We start from the raw sequence: 20,859 nt of genomic DNA, 5'->3' as shown, positions 1-20,859 counted from the left end.
CCTGATTAGGTGGATTGCAGCCAGACTAGTCAAAAACCAGGAAAGCACCAGGCAAAAAGTGGGGGTACACATGCAATCAGATCCTACCTTCCTACAAGTCTGTTGTGTTTTATACTCTGGGTGCTCAAGGAGTTTCAAAAAGCGCTCAAGAAATAATACACACCAATATTTAGCCGCTACAATTACTATTCCCTATGGGTGCTTACAATGTTCAGGGGAGGAAAACACCCAACTCCTCCCTGCGTAATCAAAACGATTAGGCACACCTCAAAAGTCCACATAGGTTGAAGCACTCCACTTATAATAGCTCAAAATAGCTCACGTTTGTTGAATAATACAAAATCATCCAAAAAGGTTTCTCGCGGATTCTCTTCTTTTATTCTTTATCCGCATCCAATCCCAAACCAACGCGTTTCGCCGAGGTTATTAAACACCTAACGGCTTCATCAGGGCTTGTCTTCTATGTAATCTTGCCTTTTATCTTTAGGGAGGGTGCTCGTTTTATTTATTATTTGCTGTTTTCATTCGGTCGGACTAAAAGCCTCTCTTATGCTTGTAGTTTCTGAACTATTATTCAGTTTATCGTATCAGATCCACTTGCTTCTTGCGGCCTGTACACAGGACGCCAAGACAACGTGGGAGGGAAAGGTGCAAGATTAATAGGGCGGCGGAGTGAAAGCTGGGAGATATAAAGTGAAGCGGAAGTTTAAGATAAACAGGCGAGGTATGAAGCGATTTGGAATTTAGAAAGAAGCAAGTGGAACTGATACGATAAATTGAATAATAGTTCAGAAACTACAAGCATAAGAGAGGCTTTTAGTCCGACCGAATGAAAACAGCAAATAATAAATAAAACGAGCACCCTCCCTAAAGATAAAAGGCAAGATTACATAGAAGACAAGCCCTGATGAAGCCGTTAGGTGTTTAATAACCTCGGCGAAACGCGTTGGTTTGGGATTGGATGTGGATAAAGAATCAAAGAAGAGAATCTGCGAGAAACCTTCTTGGATGATTTTGTATTATTCAACAAACTTGAGCTATTTTGAGCTATTATAAGTGGAGTGCTTCAACCTATGTGGACTTTTGAAGTCTGTTGTGTTGTTCACCTTTTTTCTTCTGCCCACTACAGTATACAGCATGGGGCAATGGGTTTGAGCACTTCAGCAATTGGCTAAATTCCCCGGGAGTGACAGCATACTGTCTTTTCACAAGGAGCACAATACACACAGTACCTATCAGAGCCATGGACTACTATGGCAATGTGGGCTTTTTGAACCCCCCAAAATATTTTTTCTTTTCACCAACATTTAACTTTTATATTGGCAAGGGCTAGGAATATGCCCCAATAATAAGGTTTTACAAAAACCCCGACACAATAGCACAGGCAAATCTAAAAAGCTAGCAGCCAATGTCAAACCTATTGGCTTTGTCAATGCAATTGCCTTAGTTCAAAAATGGTGTTAATGTATTTCCTCATTGTGCAAAGAAGCACCTGCCTGCTGTAAGACACATACCTCCAGAGAGAGGGAAGACTGCTCCCCATCAGCCAGGTAGAGGTTTGTCCCTGTGAAGGAGAAAGCAACCGGCAGCTTCTTGAGTTGTTTCCAGGAGGCCACCGTATACAGAGCGGACTGCGATGCAGAGCGATCCCTAGCTACTAACTCTGAGCCATTCATGAGTTTCTGCAGCTTGGAGAGTGACTCCGTGTCACCCAGAAGCTTCTCCAAGATAAAACGTGACTCGGCGTCTTCTAGAATCTTCTTCAGGATGGACGATGACTCTGAGTCAGCCCGAAAATTCTCTGGGATGTGTTCGGGCACTGCGTAGAAGTGGATGTCGAGGGTATCTGTTAAGAAAGTGGTTACACAGAGTTACTGCTGTGTAGCATAGTCCTATTTTATTTATGCTTTTTCGCTTTGACCTATAGGAAGCTGCCCATATTGCATACTGCTTAAATAGTCAAAAGGAACAATGATGGTGTGAGGGAGAAGATAAAAGGGTTTAAAAACAAAAATCTTTAGCCTCTTACAGAAGGAAAATGTATTGTATATCACCCTCAGATGTTCCCGAAGGTCCCTCTATGAATATTAAACCTACAAGCACCATACATTGTGATTTCGCCTTCATTTCCTACATGAGCTCATGCCCATGGACGTGCCAGGAGTTGGCGGTCTCACACAAACCATACCTGAAGTGTTTTTATGTCCTATCTGAACAAATGAGCCAGCCCATGCTACCTTGGCCATCACCACCCTGCGCATTCTGATTTGCTGGAAACAGAGTGTTCGTCTGAATCAGGTATTACAAGAAATACATTCCCAATATTGTCTTCACCTTCCTCTCCCACAGGTATTTCTTCAGCTTAAAGCTAATGAAAATGAAGATTACGGTAAAGTAATGTGTTCATTTCCCATTTCAAATGCCATGTGGAGACAACTTATTCTATGGTATTCCTACATCCAGATATTCATTATAACTGTGGTATTGATAATTTCACTTACAGGAAAAACAAAGAAATGCTCCTGACCAAATTGGAATGCGGCCCTAGGAGAATAAGTTACTCTGGCAAATGAGAATCAGGCTTCGGATCCCACTGGTACGTAGGTACCATAGCTGCTCGCCAGGGCAACACATAGAACGCACCGGTTGAGGAAGGGGGTTGTGCTCTCGAACGGTGCTTGGAATATCACAGCTGAAAACACAGTGGACTTCCAGGTGCTATCTCATGGAACACTATAAGATCTGTGGCATAATCCTTCATCTGAAATCTATCTTTCAGGGCCCATCTCTATTGCCAGGTGTGGGCCCTCTAGTTGACATGCTGCTTATCTCTAGGCCATGAGTGAGACTGTTGCATTGCAGCAGCTGAGGCCTTACCTTTGTCTATTATAAATGTGCAGTAGTAAAGCCGCACCGTGCAATGCAGGCAGGTGGGCGCTTTAGCAAACATTGAAGCTGACAAGTTGTCAGATTTCAATTTGACACCTTCAACCACTTCTGCATTTTCAGCCAACACCACTTTGCGCACAATGAGATAGAAAGGATCAATTCAAAAGTGTGAAAAGAAACCACCAGTCTCAAAGTATAAAGTATTTTTGGATAAAGGCCAGGATGGGCGAGAGGAGTCACCTGTGCAGGATGGCAACTCACATGGTGCCACTGTGTTAAAAACAATGTCGGCTTGCCGATATCACATTGTGGCAGCCATGGCGAGCTGAAAACCCCTACACTTGAAGGATTCTAGCTCCTCTTTGGAGGCTTTCAGCAGCTGACGTCCATTAAGGGGTGTGAAAACCGTGCAGGGGATAGTGGTAGCTTTAGCAAGCTTTTGTTTAGTGCTCGTGTTCATTTGGGAGGGAGTAGAAGTTTGTGGGGTCTGAGGGCAGAACGCCTCTCAGTCAGCTCATGTCCATAAAAGCCAGCTGTTCCAATGCCCTGCCTCCATTTCTAATTATTTTATTTGTATGTTGGCATGTCTGCCTGTGATTTTGGACTGATTGGCAACACTGCACAGGCCTCTTACCTTTGTTGTTGGACGGAATCTGCTTGGCAATGAGTTTACGACCTTCCAACTTCAACTGTTTGCTCTCCTTATCAGTCACTTTGGCGCTGTATTTTTTAAAGAACTTAAATTTCGGTTCCGATGGCACAGATGCACGGTCACTGTTAGCCATTACGCTGTCTGAAGAAAAAAAAGCAACTGTTGATGTGATGGAAGGTTGCATTGGAAACAAAAGAAACCCAGAGTCTGGACATGCTCTCTCCAGACTAATGTTAATGAAAAGTTTACGTTGAATTATGTACAATGAAGAGTCTTTAGATCAACCAATAGACATACAGTCTTGCCTACTGATTCTCTTCCTCTCCTCTCTGACAGAATATAAATATTCCAAATCAGCTGTACCTGAGGGTTCCAAGGTTAAGACCCAGGAATGGGATAAAAGAGGAAGGAAAACAGATACATTCAAATCTACCATTTTTATGAACATTATAACACATCCTCCTTCTATAATAAAGAAAATAAGGATGTTTCTACACAGCCATACGGCATAAAAAAACAACCTATGACGGAGTATGCAGGCAACATACTAAAAAAACAATAATAATATAGGAAAATACTAAGAAAGATAGTCCATCACCTGTGAGAAAAAAACAAAGATTATAGGCACATTCAATAAATTGACTAGGGAAGTTAATTGAAATGTTAGTCTCTGTGCCACCCCGAGGGGCGTATGACCTTCTCCCTCTTTGAGTGTTATTGTGGCTGTCTAATACATCCTCTTTTTTTCTACAGCATCTTAAGCATGTAGAATCATTCTGGGACATGGTGTTAATCTGTCCATGCTCCACATTCTATCATCTTCAAAACTACAACATTGTTTTTCACTTCTTTGATTCTTGCTGGTTTGTACATTTATTAAACTTGCTCTGACTTCTTTTAGGTTTTTTGACCAATACCCACTGACCAACTTTCCATACATTTCCTCACTCCCCAGTTGTGCCATACCGCTTTTTGTATTGGCTTTGATGTTTTACAACCTTTTCCCTTATCTCCTCATTATTTATAGAAACATTTTTGTTTTCAAACTGCAAATTTGGTGATAATTTTGTCCCAGGTTTCCTGTTTCTGAGCATAATAAATGGAGATAATCATGTGACACTATTGGGTGTGGCACAATAAGACCAAAACATCTTCTTAAGGGTGAGTAGTCGCGCTTAACAAACACCTGATTGATTGATGGGTTTAAATGATACAACAGCTAACCGTATTGCTCCTTTGATCATTCTATTAGATCTTTCCACCAACCCACTGGCTTTAGGACAGTGCAGGGGAGTATCTATATGTTTGATAGATTAGACATGAATTCCTTCATTTCTTCTGATGAAAACTGTAACCAATTATCAGTAAATTGGTAGGAATGCCTTCAGAAGTGAACACATCCATTAGGAAATTGATGAGGGTCTTTGTATTAATTGTGTTACCGAATTTCATGGTAATACAGTTAGAGAAATAATCAATGAGTACCAGAATATATTTGTCTTGTAATCCCCGCACACGAATAGGACCGACAATATCCAGCCCTAATTTGTCCCATTGGATGGAGGGTACTTTGATGGGGATCAAAGGAGTTTTCAGAGTGTTGTTGGATTTGTCACTCAGGTTGCATGCATGACAGTTCTTTACAATAACCTCTATCATAGAATCCATGTAGGGGAGTCAGTAATCCTCTCTCACTTTGACTTTAGTTAAATATTTCCCTAATGACCCCTCATGGGCAACAGTAGAAATGTGTTCCCTTAAACCCATTGTGGGTATGATTTTGCCTGCCTTTAATATAAGATTCCCCTCTGTGGACAAATCATCTCTAACATTCTAGAATGGTTCTAAATCATTTGGAAGTTCATTACATTTTTTTCCAACCTTATATGATTTGTTGTTTAACTGAATTCAATGTGTGCATGAACTCTGTCAATTATTTTTCTAAAATGGTTGGTAGTGATATGACAAGTATAGGAATTTCCGAGTCCGCTTTATTTTTGATGGGTAACCTAGACAGGAAATAGCATGCTAGGGCTGCTTTCTATACAGTTGAATAGTTTACTTCTGAGTTAATTAGAATTAATTGATTAGAATGCCACAATTCTTTCTTGGCCTCAACTACCTGTGATATTGTGACACCTATACCTTTGTTGTCTACATCAGTAATCAATATGGTTTTGTGGTTCACATTGAAATTACCAATGTACGGAGCATTGGCAATTGCATTTTTTATACTGGTGAAACTATTTGTATGTTCCTCATTCCAATCAACTGGTGTACCCTTTTTTAATAAGTCACTGATGGGCTTGAGTAAATCAGTAAAGTTCTTTATAAATTTGGTCATATTTTCCCCCAGACCCAGTAATACTTTGTTCGCCGATGTGGGCACTTTGTAAACTGATTCTAAATCTATTTTAGGATTAATGCCTTGGTTTGGAATTGTGTGTCGAAGATAATCCACTGATTGGGCTTCTTTTTTGCACTAACTTTTTTTATAGTAAAATGTAATGTAATGGTAATGTAGTTTCTTATATAGCGCACGTATCACCACAAAGGGTATCTCGGCGCTTGCTTTGGAAACCCGTCCTGGTTTTTCCCTGTGGGATAGCCCAGCTGGGCACCCCCAAGGTGAAAGCCAGGCATCCCGCCAGGGGGGCCGTGGTGGAGATTGAGCAAGCTATTGCCCAGAGTTGCAGAGCGTGAACCCCTGATTCAAGTAGGCACCGAAGCGAGAATTATCAGGTCCGTGGACATTTGGGCTCCAACCCCTGCCGCGTCGGGAATTGAACCCTGGTCCCGGGCCGACCTCTGCTTCTGGGTCTGCCTCCTCTAACCGGTGAGCCACACTTCTCCACAAAACACTGCACTGCATTCTTACTTTACCCAATATATCCCTCAAATTGCTGTTATGCTCTACTTCATTTGACAAATACACCAGTAAGTTGTTTTAGAAGCATAATATTTTCTTAGACTCTTTCGATATGTGTTGCATTTTTCTTTAAAATGTTGCGACTGCTGAATCCAAACCAAATGGCATTCTGAGGAATTTAGAAGTACCAAAGGGTGTGGTAAAAGCTGTTAGCACTTGTGAATCAGGGTGGAGTGCTACCTGACGCTATGATGGGGATACGTCCAGAACATTGAAATATTAGATTTAGCAGTTCACAGGTTATTGTTTAGGACTGTGTTTAAAGCCAGTCTGAGAGGGGAGATAATTTGTTTTGTCGCACACAGAAGGAAGCAACAAGTGCGCAAAATAAGGGGGCCATATGATAAATTGCTATGTTTGAAAAGACTCACATGGAGGGGATCATGTGGGGCCAGGATGATGCGCAAATCCAACTAGAAATTATGATGGTTAAAGTTTAGATCAATTATTATCATATTAAGAGGGCAGCAGAAAAGTATCAGGAATATTAAAATGAGAGCTGTGAGTATGGAGAGTCGTTTGGGAAACTCAGCTTTATGTATAAGACAAAGTGGAGCTAGGAAAACATTGAGAATATCAAAAGGAAGGACAGGTCCCTGGCAACAGACTTTATAGACATCATTCAAAAATGTAAGGATTATTGTAAACTTTTATACTGTGAAGATATTCTGCATATTAGCTAATTGGGCGAAGAGGTAGAAGCAGGTTGGGGTCGGATAGATCCAGATTTAATTGGTGAACTGGAAGCAGATATCACTGTGGAAGAAGTTATTAATGCTCTGCACTCCATGGCTTCAGGAAAGGTGGCTGGTCCTGATAGAACCCCCCTGGAATTGTATAAAGTACTGTATATAGAATAAGCACCTATTCTGCTAGACTTGTTTATAGGAGTGCAGCTGAATGGGATACTCCCCTCTATCTTGGCAGGGGACGGACATTGTGATTTTCCTGAAAAAAAAGTATCCTTTCAGAGAATCCAGCCTCGTACCAGCTCATCTCTCAGATAAACTCTGATGCTAAGCTCTATTCTAAAATGTTTGCAGTCCACTTGGGGGGATCATAGCTCACCTGGTTACACCATGGCAGCACGGATTCACACCTGGTAAAGGAACAACTGATTATGTCAAAATGTGCTATGACCCTATTTGATATTGCAGAGTTAACGGGTGCCGGGTGACTATAATTTTCCTCGATGTGGAGAAAGCATTCGATAGATTGTAATGAAGTTATCTATTTATTTTATTTTATTTTGGAGGTTTTATACAGGGCGAACAAGACTTTTGCGAGTATCAGAGCACTTTACAGGTCATAATTAGAAGGAAATATACTATACAAAGAACAATCAATAAAGAAAAAAAAAAGACAATGAATAGAATAGAGCTCACGTGAATTTAGCCATGAGGATAGTTTTTACTTTTCTTTTGAAGGAGGCAGTGGAAGGGTTCATTCTTGTTTCACTGGGTAAGGCGTTCCATATCCTCAGAGCCATACCAGAAAAGGACCAGTTATACGTTTTTTTCTTGGCAAATCGTTGAGGTTGTAAGAGAAGAGTCTTGGCACTCCTTGAGGCTCTGCTGCCCGCATAGCGCACCAGTTTCTGAGCTAGGTATTGTGGGGCGTTGTGGTAGAGGGCCTTGTTTGTCGTACAAGCGATTTTCAGCTGAATTCTGGCTTCGAACGGTAGCCAGTTGAGGTCTCTAAGGTCTGGGGAAATGTGAGCATTTCTCTTAGATCCTGTGATGAGTCTTGCAGTTGAGTTGATCATAGCTTTTAGCGGGGCTGTCGATGACTTTGGGAGGCCGCATAGTGTTACTGCTCCGTATTCCACGCGGGGAAACACTAGGGCTTGAACTGCTTGTTTGAAATTGTGTGCGGGCAGAAAGGGTTTCAGTTTTCGTAGGGTCTTTAAGTGGAAGTTGACTCCTTTTGTTGAGGCGTTAATTTGTTTCTGCAGCTTTAAGTTACTGTCTAGAGTTACCCCTAGGGATTTCACTGAGTCGACTATGAGCGGTTGTCCATTGAGAGCGGTTAGGTGCTTCGTCCAGTCCAGGATAGTGTGAGTTTTGTTCAGGAATTCCATTTTGAGGGAGTGGAGTTTCAGATGGTTTTCGGCCAGCCAAGTTTGGGTTTTTTGTAGTGTGGTTTGATGTCCTCAAGTGAGTGTATCTTTATGTATATTTGGGTGTCGTCTGCATAAATGTGGAAGTGGGTCTTGGTGAGGCTGAGAAGATCAGTAAGAGGTTTCATGAACAGGTTGAACAAGGTGGGTGATAGGGAGAAGCCTTGTGGGACTCCTAATGTGACTGGCATGGGGTTGGACAGGGATTGATTGACCTTGAATCTGTGGGATATATTTTGGAGGAAGGAGGCGAACTAGTTAAATACATTTCCAGACATTCCCGTTCTTTGTTTCAGGAGATCAAGCAGGTTGTCGTGTTTGACGGTGTCAAAAGCTGATGACAGGTCGAGAAGGATTAGTAGACATGCTTCATTTTGGTCTAGGATTTTGAGAGCGTCGTCTAATACATGTGTCATGGCTGATTCGGTGCTGTGACCTGCTTTAAAGCCTGATTGAAATTGGTTCAACAAGTTGAATCGATCATTGTGACTATTCAGCTCTATGTTTACGCATTTTTCCAGGAGTTTGGCTAACATAGGGATGTTAGATATCAGACGATAAATATTTGGGTACGAGGGGTCCGCAGTGGTTTCCTTTAGGATAGGTGAGATAGGTGGGACCTGTCCAGTTTTCAGGATGTCTGGAATGGAACCTTGAAGGAGGGATGTGTTAATGATCTTGGTCCATCTGGGTAGTAAGAGAGGAATGAAGTCTTTTAGGTACTTCGCAGGGAGCGGGTCAGTGAAGTGATTGGAGGGCTTCAATGTGTTTAGCATCTTTAATATGGAGTCTTCACAGTAAATGTCGAAGTGGGACCAAGTTGTGTTGTTTTCTAGTTTAAATAATGGGAGGTCATTCGCTGGAGCACCAGCCAGGGGCAGTGATGGGCTCTTTTTCATGTCTAAGATGGATATTAGGTCCTTGAGTAGATCAGATTTAATGGATTCTGTCTTGGAGGCGAAGAAGGAAGCAAATTCATCACAGTTGGGTAGAGAGAGTAGGCTGGCTTTGAGGACATTAGGTAGGCTCTTAGTTTGGACTTTGATGAGGTCGAATAGTTTTTTGGGACGGTTCTTGGCTAGGTCGAGTTGAGACCTGAAGAAATCGGTTTTGGATTTTCTGATCTTTCTAAAATAAGCGTTTCTGGATGTTCTTAGAAGTTAAAGGAGGTCAGTTGAGGGTGTGTCTCTCCAGCGTCGTTCAATTACTCTAGGCGAGCATTTGTCATCATTTAGATTCCCATCATACCATGGTTATGAGTCTTTTGAGGATGTTCTTTTCAGTTGTAATGGGGCCATTTTGTCTAGGAGGTTGTTCATGGAATGGAAGTAGTGATTTGTCAGCCCCTGTACATCGGTCAGGTCTTCCGGGGGGCGAAGAGGGTTTGAGTTAGCTAAGGCTGTAAGGTCAGATCCAACGTTTTTCAGGTTTCTCTTTCAGCTCTTAGTTCTAAGGGGTTGTGTAGAGAGTCGTTTAATGGTTTCCAGGACTTGGAAAGTAAAGATATGATGGTCCGACCAGTCGCAAGGGAGTATCGAGTCAAGCTGTGTGGAGTCTGCTTTGGAGATAACTGGGTCGAGAGTTGCATCCTTGTCGTGTGTAGGGGTGTTGCATATTTGGTTGAGATTGAGGTCTGTGGGGAAGGCTTTGAGGCTGTTTACCCCCGGGTCATTCTGGTCGTCCCAGTGAAGGTTGAAGTCCCCTAAGAAAATTTTCTTAATATGTTGGTTGTCATTTGATGCTATAATGCCCATGAGGTGTTCTATGAAAGTGAGGTTATCTCCCGGAGGATGGTAGAAGGTGTGTAAAGAGCATATTTGTTTGTTGTTGTAGGAGATGTTTAAGCATAGGTATTCACAAGTTGATATAGCAGGGGCATTGGAGTTGGTCACTGTTAGGCTGAATTTTCGGGCTCAAGTGTATGAACTCGCTATGCTACCTGAATAGCACGCATTTTTAAACTCTGTAAAAGCCAGTAAGAAATGCGTGGCTCATATATGTATATGCTATGCTACCTGAATAGCACGCATCTTTAAACTCTGTAAAAGCCAATAAGAAATGCGTGGCTCAGATATGTATATAAATATCTTGCAGCGTCCAGACATTCAGCTGGAGAAATATATGACCCTTAAAGACGCACTTACGCCTTTCATCACTGCAATTCAAATAGTAAGTACCTGACTTAATTTTCGGGCTCAAATGTATGAACTCGCTGTGTAGAAGAATACTGGCTATACTAAAGACTTGAGGCTGGTTTGCTGATAACTAGTTTATCGGTTTCCCACTTGATGTTGGACTAAACATAAGTAAATTTACAACTATTTGCGAATGCAATGAATAAACAGGCATAGCATAACAAAAGATAGAATCGCATAAAATACAGCCAAAATGGCGATGAATGCAAAGGACAAATATCAATTATAGCCCTATGTGAACCCTATGACGTATCCTCCAAAATGGCTACCCTGGAATTTCATGTAACTTATTTCTGTCTGAATAGGTACCTGAATACATTCCTGAACATATATCCAAAAGAATTCGCTGGACGAATTCCTTGCTCTGACGCATAGGAGGCTGAAAACCCCTTACAATATTGGTCAGACCTTTTATATATCCGAGGTAGGTGATGTACCAGTGCTCTTTATCTCTCTGGGAATTCAATATATGAACCCTAAAAGAAATCTAAATGTTCCTGGACTCTAACTTAGGCCTGAACATGTACATGTCAGTACCCTTAAGGTTGTTGTATAAAAACAAGAAGTCTTGAACTATTGCTGTTTAACCATGAATGCTGTGTACCTTGATGAGTTGATTAATATGTATGTTTTGTTCTGGAAGCAATGTAAATATATATGTTGGTATAATGATTTAGAAACATTACGTTTTTTAAAGATTGTGATTTTTAGATTACCATATGTCATGAGCTTGGTGAGCCTAAGATTGGTTTTATTTAAATTTCAGAATCTATTTGGGAAACTGTATTGTCCTACTGTCCTGATGAAGGCGGATTAATATGTTTACACCGCCGAAACGCGTCGACGCCTAAGGAGTAAATCTGGGAATATACATTAAGGAGGAAACCAAATTTGTTGTCTTATGATTGGGTTCTATCCTTTTTTCCTGTACACTCCTTTTTAATTGAATGTTGTTTTTATTGATTATTGCACGTCCTTATATGTTTCCCAAATTTCTGTTTCTGTTTTTATCTAATGTAATGTATCTTTAATAAATTGTTTTTATAATTTGAAATGTTCTGAGAGTGTTTTCACATATATTGGTAAATTTTATTTATCTACATTGCTTCCCTGTGATATGTGGGTGTCCTAAATTGTTGTTTGTACGCTTGTGAGTACTTATGTACTGTTGCCATTTTACCCAAAGGGAATTTCTTTCAGACTAACGTCAATTGTGGAACCCTATCCCTTTGGTTTTGGGGTCCCTCTCTCTTTTATTAGAGACTGGTGTATGCAGGCTATCCCACTGCCTGGTCTGTTGGTTCTGTCTAGTCTGGTGATGTCATAGTTAGGGGGTAGCAAGATGCCCATGATGGGAGTAGATGTTTCATTTAGCTAAGTTTCTGTCAGGATCACAATGTCAGGTTCGTTCGAGATAAGTAGGTCAGCTATATCAGCTGCATGTCTTGAGGCGGACCTGCAGTTTAGGAGGATACAGCTTAGGTGATTACTGTGGTGGGTTCGACTGTGATGGGGATTCTAGTGAGGTTATTTTCAACAATGCCTCTGGAATTGAGTCTGGTGGCTCTGTGTGTGTTGATCGGAATATATTGAATATGGGAGTCTGATTGAGGGCTAACTGGAAGTCCAGCGTTATGTGGAGGGTAGGGTAGCTCGTAAGATCAGAGGAGGGCCCCAAGATCTAAGTCAGATAGAAGGTTTAACCTCCTGATAGCGCGGGAAATGGCATTAGGGTGTGGGACTGTGCTCCAACGTGGAGACTCATGAGCTTGGGAGTTTGCAGGAAGACGTTGGATGCGACTATATATCTTGGGGTGTGGGGATGGACTGTATTCCTGTTTAGTGCAAGTGGACTTGATTTGTTGTGAGATAAGGTTGTGAAGGGTTCGGATGTCTGATTTGACTTGTTGAAGGGCTGATAATATCAGGTCAAGTCTGGTGTCAGGCGAGATCGTTTCATTATTGGATAAGTGGACAGAGGGAGTGGACGGTGAAGTAGTTTCTTTAGATACAGCTGTGTCAAGAGCCGTGGGGGTAAGTGTGGGGTTGATGGGCCCATGGGTGGAGCTGTTAGTAATGTGGCGTGCGGAGGGTGGGATATGGAGAGCAGGGTGAGTGGTTTGGAGTGTGCGCGGGGTGTCAATGCTAGGATCCAAGGGGGTGAGAGTGGGGCTGTTAAGCTGATGGGAGGTGCTGGGAGTATAGGTGAGGGGGGAGGTGGAGATATGAAGGGCAGGGAGAGTGGTTTGTGGGGTGTCAGTGCTGGGATCCGCAGGGGTATAGGTGGGGCTGTTATGCTGAAGGGAGGTGCTGGGAGTAACGGTGAGGGGGAGGGAGGGGGTGAAATTGCAGGGTGAGGAGGGATGGTGAGTGATTTGGCAACATTACAGAGTGGGATGGTCGTAAGGTGGAATGAGTTGTTGGGGGGTTTTCATTGAGGTCTAGAGATAATGTCATGGTGGATTGGGTCATCTGGGAGTCCTGACTTACTTAGAGAGCTGGATGGGAATTGAACGACGTGCTGTTACATCGCATTGGTTACAACGACTGCGATGTTACCACGCTATGCCTTTACAACGCAAGTCTTTACATCGACTTGCGCTAGGTGGCGTGCTAACATTAGAAAAGTGTAATTTACAATTCCAACTCCAGTCCACTTATCAGTAGGGAAGGTGTTGGGATAGTAAACTACACTATTTTTAATGTTAGCACGCCATCTAGCGCAAGTCGAAGTAAAGACTTGCGTTGTAATGGCATAGCGTGGTTACATCGCGGTCGTTGTAACGACCGCGATGTAACAGCATTGCGGTGTACTGACCGCGTTGTTAAGGATGTTTCCCGTCCTTTTTCGGTTTTAGTTAAAGAATCTCAGAATGTAGTCCTTTTTCTATTTCAGTTAAAGAGTCTCAGAATGGCAGTCCTTTTTCTATGTAATTAGCTGCGGCCATTTTGAGAGCTCTGTGTAGGATGTAAGGAGTCTCAGAATGTAGTCCTTTTTTAGGTTTCGCCTGTCAATGCGAGACTATAGGGGCTTTAACAGACTTTAACTAGACTGTCGATTTGATGCAGTGCATGTGCGCTTTTAGCTCAATGCGCAAGCGCAATGAGTTAAAATGCGCGTGCACTGCATCAAATCGCCAGCCATCTGTTGCCAGCAGCTCTTCCCGCTCCACCCCCTGCTGCATCAAAGGCTTTCACGGCCGGCCGGCCGTGCTTTCAGTTTCACGGCCGCCAGGCAGTGTCTCCTTATTTAACTTGTGCCGCCAGCAGCTCTTCCCGCTCCACCCCATGCTGCATCCAAGGCTTTCACGGCCGGCCGTGCTTTCAGTTTCACGGCTGCCAGGCCGTGTCTCCTTATTTAACTTGTTTCTTTCATTTTTATCAGAAGCTAAGGTCTGGCCCCAACAGGTAACTTAGTCCTTAATTTCTGGTTCATTTATCCTTGAACGTTTTTATTCCTCAATGTCAAAGTAAAAATAAAAAAGTGTGAAGATCCTGAAACTCGCAATTTGAAGAAATTCTGTAAGTCGTTCCATAGGTCAATGATGCAGTGCAGGCTTGGGTGTCAGCACATTTCTTCACGTCACCTCTGCTCTTCCACCCTACCAGGCCAGGGTTTGATATGTAACACAGTCCCTTTATTACCATCACTGAAAGCGTTTGCAGAGTAATTATTTTGAGGACAGCAGGTCTGCGTTTGCAAGGTTTGTACTTACTTTGATATAAAAGCGCGCGGTTTCGAAGATGAGGTCACGGCAGATTCCAGGGTTGCGGCCCCAGCTCATTCATTCTCGTCCCAGAAAAAGGACCTGGTGCGTACTCGGGTCATTTGTCTGCATTAATCTACCCTCCTTCGTGTTTCTTTTCCTGAAGCGCATGCTGCTTCCTCCTAGGTGCTTCGAGGGCCATGACACCCACGTTAAAACATTGCACCTCCGGCCGATATTCGACGCAGCAAGTATTCTACAGTGTACTCGATTGCCAAATTGCTGATAGTACAGAGACCTCGACTTGGGATGTATGAAACATGAGAAAGGTTTTTGGGATCTCAGAGACCAGTAGAGCTCTAGACTGACTGCTGATCTCCTATGGGGTTAACTTTAGGGGTGGGCAAAACTGCAAAATTGTGTGCATGGGAAATATGCGTATTTCCTTCATGACAATTTGGATTATTACTCGAAGTATGCTCCGGGTTGTCTGTCCATGTGAGTATTTGCTCAAGGCTTGCTGGTGGGTGCAAAAGTGATGCAAGTAATTTCCATGCAGTTTCTTCACGTACTCAGTGAATATTGCAAGCGGCGTCCATGTAGCTGCAGTCCATACGCCATTGCACAACTGTTTTTGATCAAACCAGTCTCCCGGCGAAAGCATTATGCAAAACAAAATCGTAAGCACAAGAAAATCAAAAAGCTCCCGAAATATGAAACCCGAAAATTGTGAATAGACCAGTTAACACTTTCTATATAAAAAAAGGTTCCTTTGGCCTAGCTAAAATTTGAGCTAGCATGCTTCCCCAGCACAGTCCCACTCAAAACAGTTTCAACCTCTTTTGTCGAGAACCATTATCCCCTATTTGCTGTGGCCACATCTGGGGGGTCTCCCCACAACCCCACACACACCCACAGCACCCCACACACAACCCACACCCCCATCCCACACACACACAACCCCCCACACACAACCCCCCACACACAACCCCCCACACACACCCACACCCCCCCACACACACACCCACACACACAACCCCCCACACACACAACCCCCCACACACAACCCCTCACACACACAACCCCCACACACACATAACCCCACACACACACACAACCCCCCAAACACACAATTCCACACACACACAACCCCACACACACACACACAACCCCCCACACACACAACCCCACTCACCCCCCACATACCCCCCACCCCCCACACACACACACACCCCACACACACCCAACACACCCCCACCCCCCACCCCCATACCCCCACACACACCCACCCACAACATCACTATGCGCTACCACAGCATCACTGAATGCCACAGCATCACTCGCCACCACAACAACTGGCACTTCTTGGGTTGCCTTGTCCTACAGCTAAATTCAAACTGTTCTGAACTAGTCTCATAATTTTCACAATTTTGCAGTAAAACGATCAAAGAGGTACTAACTTAATTTCGACATCATTATTGAAGTGCAGTTTATCTTGTCTTCCTCTAGAGATGTGGCCTAACGACCAGAGCTGCCATCTAAGTCACGTACATACAAAACATGTTGCATTACAAATGCTATAGGTGTCACATTCGTGAAAGTTATAACTATTGGCATTGTAAATGACAAAGCTATCAATTTAGCTATTTTAAAAACCAACACATAAATAAAATATATGTCATTTACAAGACCAATAGCTCCAACTTTTCTAATGCGATACCTATTGCATTTCCAATGCTTGTCTATTTTAGTTAAAGAGTCTCAGAATGGCAGTCCTTTGTCTATGTTAATTTGCTGCAGCCATTTTGAGAGCTCTGTGTAGGATGCAGGGAGGTCTTCTTTCTATTTCCGATGAGCAGTTAGCCAGTTGTGGCCATTTTAATAACTAATATCTGGAGAGGAAAACTTGGATATTTTCCAGTCTTAGGCCCATGCCCCGGGTGTGATCCCAGAGATAAACCCATTTGGTGATGTGCCAAGTCCCACAGAAGGCTCACTGATCTCAGCCCCCACCCTGATCCGGCATCCACCTCCGATGCCTGGGGAGGACTGGAGGCTGTCTCTAAGGGAGAGCGAGAGGGGAGGTGTTGTCTTAAAATCACCACTGTGCTGCACAGAAACCGGGGGGGGAGGTGGGAAGGGGGGGGGATTGGGCGCTGCCCCATTACCTCAATGTAGCCCTGGTAAAAATGGGTCTGCAGTGTCAATCGCGCTTGCTGTGCTCTTTCTCGCTGGGGAAAGCAACCTGTGTCTCTGAATTGTCTGCTCTGGAACCTGCACGCCCCACGCCGCTCCACAGTCAGCGATGATCACTGCGCTGCCCCAGAGCTCCTCCGCTCCCTTCAGGCAGCGCCTTGACCTCCCGAGTGCTCCCAGGGCAGCTCCTCCTGGAAGCTCAAGCGCCAGCAGTCTTCAAGGAGCTCGAGAGTCACACAAACAGTGGGCGTCCAAGAGGCCCCTCGTTCGGTCGGAAGATGTGTCAGGCGCTCCGAGGACAGCCTCGACCGGACGGCGGTGAGGGGGGAGGTGCAGCGCATTCAAGAGCGCTCCGGCTCAGCAAAAGGCTCCAGCCTAATGGAGGGGCTATCACTTGACAAAGGATTACTCTCCGCTCACTGTGCCCCTCAACCGGTCGTCGGTGATGTGGGAAGCACCCAGCACTCCATAGCGCTCCAAATCAGCAAAGACTCCAGCAGCACTATCCTGCAGCACTCCAAATCAGCAAAGTCTCTAGCAGCACGGAAGGGCTATCCCCCGAACATGGCTCACCCTCGGCCAGCCGTGCCCCGCAAGTGCAATCCTGTGGGGATCGTCCATGTCCGTCCACCGCAATGTCAGTGTCCCTGGGCACAGTCGTCTCTTCGTCTCGACAGAAGGGGACGACCCACCAGCCCAGGTCTCCGCAGTCTGCCTGGTTCAACTTCGGTAAGTCCGGGTTCAGATCAAGATAATGTTCCTGTTACTCTTGAAATGTATTATTTAGTTTGGTTACAAATGGGGGGGGGGGTGTGATGGAGCTAAAAGCAGGGATAGTTGGCTGATAGATCCCGCAGCTAGGGGAGCTCTCCTAGTGAGCTCCTCTCCCGTTGGCCATCTTGCGAGGCGAAAATTTAAAACATAAAGAGGTTTGGCCACACCTGATAAAGGCTATTAAGGACATTTATTTCTCCCCTTAGGCCAAACTTCAAATTTTGGGCCAAGAATCAGGGAGAATAGACATAACTAGAGGAACTAGACGAGGTGTGACCCTGCTCTCCAACTTCGTTTGCTCTCTAGACCCATTTATCGAACACATTGCCCAAAATCAGATAATAAGGCCAGTACAAATTACCGAATATGATACAAAGGTATTAGCATATGCGAATGATATGCAGCAATTACAGAGATACAGCCTTTGGCCAATTAATTTAAGAGTAACTCAGGCTACTTACTTAACAGGGAAATAACTCAGAATGTTTGTACTGCAAACATTGAGTGTTTAGACACTCGTAGGACAGAGACGGCTAAGTATCTCGGGTTCAAGATAAACCCTAAAGTTGCTACTATATATCCTCATTCATTCGTTCCTTTATTTACATAAAAGGCAACAATGTTCAAGTATACATAACTAAAATGCATAAAATCTGTTACATATATGTACATATATAAACAATAAAAATGTATAAATTGTAACAGAACCAAATTACAACCATTTCAGCAATGATATATAAAATGATTTAAAAAATCCCTGGGTTCCTTTCTTGGGCATTAATTTTCTTGGACCCCACATACCATATTGCTGTTAAAAATGTGAAGATTGAAAAAAATAACCGGGCCACAGGTATTTGTTCTGCATACTCTCAGTGCTTTGATGCGGGCCCCGAAACAAAATAAATTTGCACAATGGCTTGATCCAACGGGCACGTCACTTTGCATAGGCTGTACAGAAGAATAGAATACACTCGATTGAGTCTGGAGCCTCCCATCCAATTGGGCATTTATTTGATCTATCTAGCCCTTGATTCCAAAGACAAGTAAAAGTAGCTTTCAGAAATGTACCTAGGTAAAACCTGACAAAGCGTGCCCTTACAAAAAGTTTTGGTAACTATTTCTAAATACGTGTCAAATTCAAAGGCACATTTAAATGTAAGAAATGCATCTGTCAAGCTACCCGAAGTTGTCTTTGAAATTTTCTCTCCCAGCACAATATTCCAATAGTCCAATTTGAGCTTTTCAATAGCATTGCGTGGTAGATCCAGGGGATTTGACCAGCAGCACCCTAAGCCGAGCTTATATATGCATGTCTTTATATAGGCACACCAAGAGATCCTGTCAGCACATAGACACTCTAGCAAACCTCAAAGCCATTCCCTGTAGGTATTTAGCTCTTCTGGTACCCACACTCTTAACCACTTTTAGATCAGTCTCAGGGCTGCAATTTCGGAGATTGAGCTCAAGTTCAGGTCCATACGGATGGGATGTGTAATGGTGCACAGAGGAATTTTTAATAGTGATTTGAAAAAAATATTATCCACACTCTCCAGCATCTCCACTTAACAATGGCACCAAATATCAGCTCCATAGAGAGCTGCCACGCATGCTTGACTTTTGTAGATTTCCAAGGGGAGAGAGATGGGGAAAGAGGGTGCTCTATTCACAAACCTTATGATAGATCCAGTACATTGATTTAAGGACGAAGTGCTCTTCCTCATCTGTGCTGCCCACTTGTGTGAGTCTTTCAGACTAACACCCAAGGAATCAAACTCAGAGACCCTCTCAAGGGTCCCCCCATCCAATATTATGGTTCTTCTTATTTTGCACTTGCGATCTCCGAACACCACATACTTAGTTTTTTTTTTACATTAATTTCTAACCCATAATCTCTACAATACAGGAAGAACTTCTCAAGCAGTATGGATAAGCCAGAGGGACTTTTGGACAGTAGTAGGGCACCATCAGCAAATAATAGGCACAGTGTCTTTATAACTTTAATCTTGGGGGAATCAGTCTCACAGTTAAAGAGATACGTTTATCATTCATTGATGTATAAGAAGAAGAGCATGGGGGCCAGTACACACCCTTGATCCACTCCTCTTGAAATTGGTATTTCATGTGTCAGTTCTCACGTGGGTCCTCACCTAACCCTGGCATAACTGTCTCTTTAAAGAGCTTGGATTAATGTCAGCAGGCCTCTTGAGTCTCCTATCCTGCACAAAGTCTCCCATAATTTTGACCTTCTAACAAGGCCAATGCAGATCAAAGATCCACAAAAGCCACAAATAATCTCCCATTTTTTAGATCTACTGACCTTCACTTGATTGCCAAGAAGCATGTAATTTGGTCCACTCCGCTAGTTGTTTGCCTTAAGCCTGCCTGTAAGTGGGATAACACCTTAGTTTGCACCATCCAGCCCCATAGTCTAATGAGTATCTGAGAGCTATAACCTTTCTGGATATTATCAGTTAAACTTATGGGTCTGTAATTACTTGGGGTAGCTCTATCTCCCTTGTTAATTTTAATGTTAATGCTATTTATAAAGCGCACAAATACCAAAAATGGTGTCCCTTCCTGTTGTTTTCTTACTATTATAGCATCTTTCCAAGAATTAGGAACCTGGCCTCCTGCCATCAGGGCGTTAAGACACAGAATTTATGTATGGGGCACAAATCTGTGGTTTACTTCTATCGAGGTCGACGGGACATAATCTAAGCCTGGGGCTTTCCCTGGCTTCTGCAATAATATGGCTAGGGTGGTTTCTTTAGGAGTAGATTCCTCATTGTTTTTGCCTCCACAATCTAAAAAAGATGTTGTTAAGTTGACTTCCCTTCCAACTATTGGATTATTTGTCTTGTAAAGGCCCCCAAAGTGTAAGGCCCATTCCTTTGGAGGGATTGGCAGTCTGGCCTCTGCATATCGGTGCATCTGTTCTGGGATACCAGCTGCCAAAAGTGCTTGCTGTCTTTGGCTCTTGATGCCATCAATAAACTTTCCCAAACTCCCTCTTCTCACAAAGTTTTACTTGCTTTTGTGTTAACGGCATACACCCTCCTAGCCAAAGTGATCCAAGGTCTAGCACTGCTTTTTAAAGCATCAGTAAGCGTGCCCTTTGCTGATCTATTGCTATGATCAAACCATTCGTTAGACCTTAAAGGTTTAGGGCCCTTTATCTCCTTACAAGCTTTTACAATAAGTAAACCCTGTGGGTTACCACTATCTGAGCAGGGGTGGTTTCTTTTTTGCAACAACACAGTAAATTCATTCAATACAAGTTGATATAAATTGGCTAATAATTCCTCAGAGTTGAGGAAGGCCTCCCATTTGACCGCACATTTGTTGTTTGTTGCTAGTAATCACCACCGATTTAGCAGCATCTTGATCTTCTACAGCCC

At 43.3% G+C, this 20,859-nt stretch overlaps 1 protein-coding gene across 1 annotated transcript in view; it reads right to left on the bottom strand.

Moving 5' to 3' along the window:
* LOC147679835 (uncharacterized) overlaps nt 1-20,859 on the bottom strand; it is a 407,241-nt gene that overhangs the window by 40,406 nt on the left and 345,976 nt on the right. Inside the window, exons 6-7 of the mRNA XM_086943389.1 lie at nt 3,524-3,682; nt 1,515-1,846 (exon numbers count right to left, since the gene is read on the bottom strand). Coding sequence (XP_086799515.1) covers nt 1,515-1,846; nt 3,524-3,682 — 491 coding nt within the window. The remainder of the gene's footprint in view (nt 1-1,514; nt 1,847-3,523; nt 3,683-20,859) is intronic.

This window comes from Lissotriton vulgaris, chromosome 11, assembly GCF_964263255.1.
Source record: "Lissotriton vulgaris chromosome 11, aLisVul1.2, whole genome shotgun sequence".
Lineage (NCBI taxonomy): Eukaryota > Metazoa > Chordata > Amphibia > Caudata > Salamandridae > Lissotriton > Lissotriton vulgaris.
This window is presented reverse-complemented; position numbering and strand designations above follow the sequence as displayed.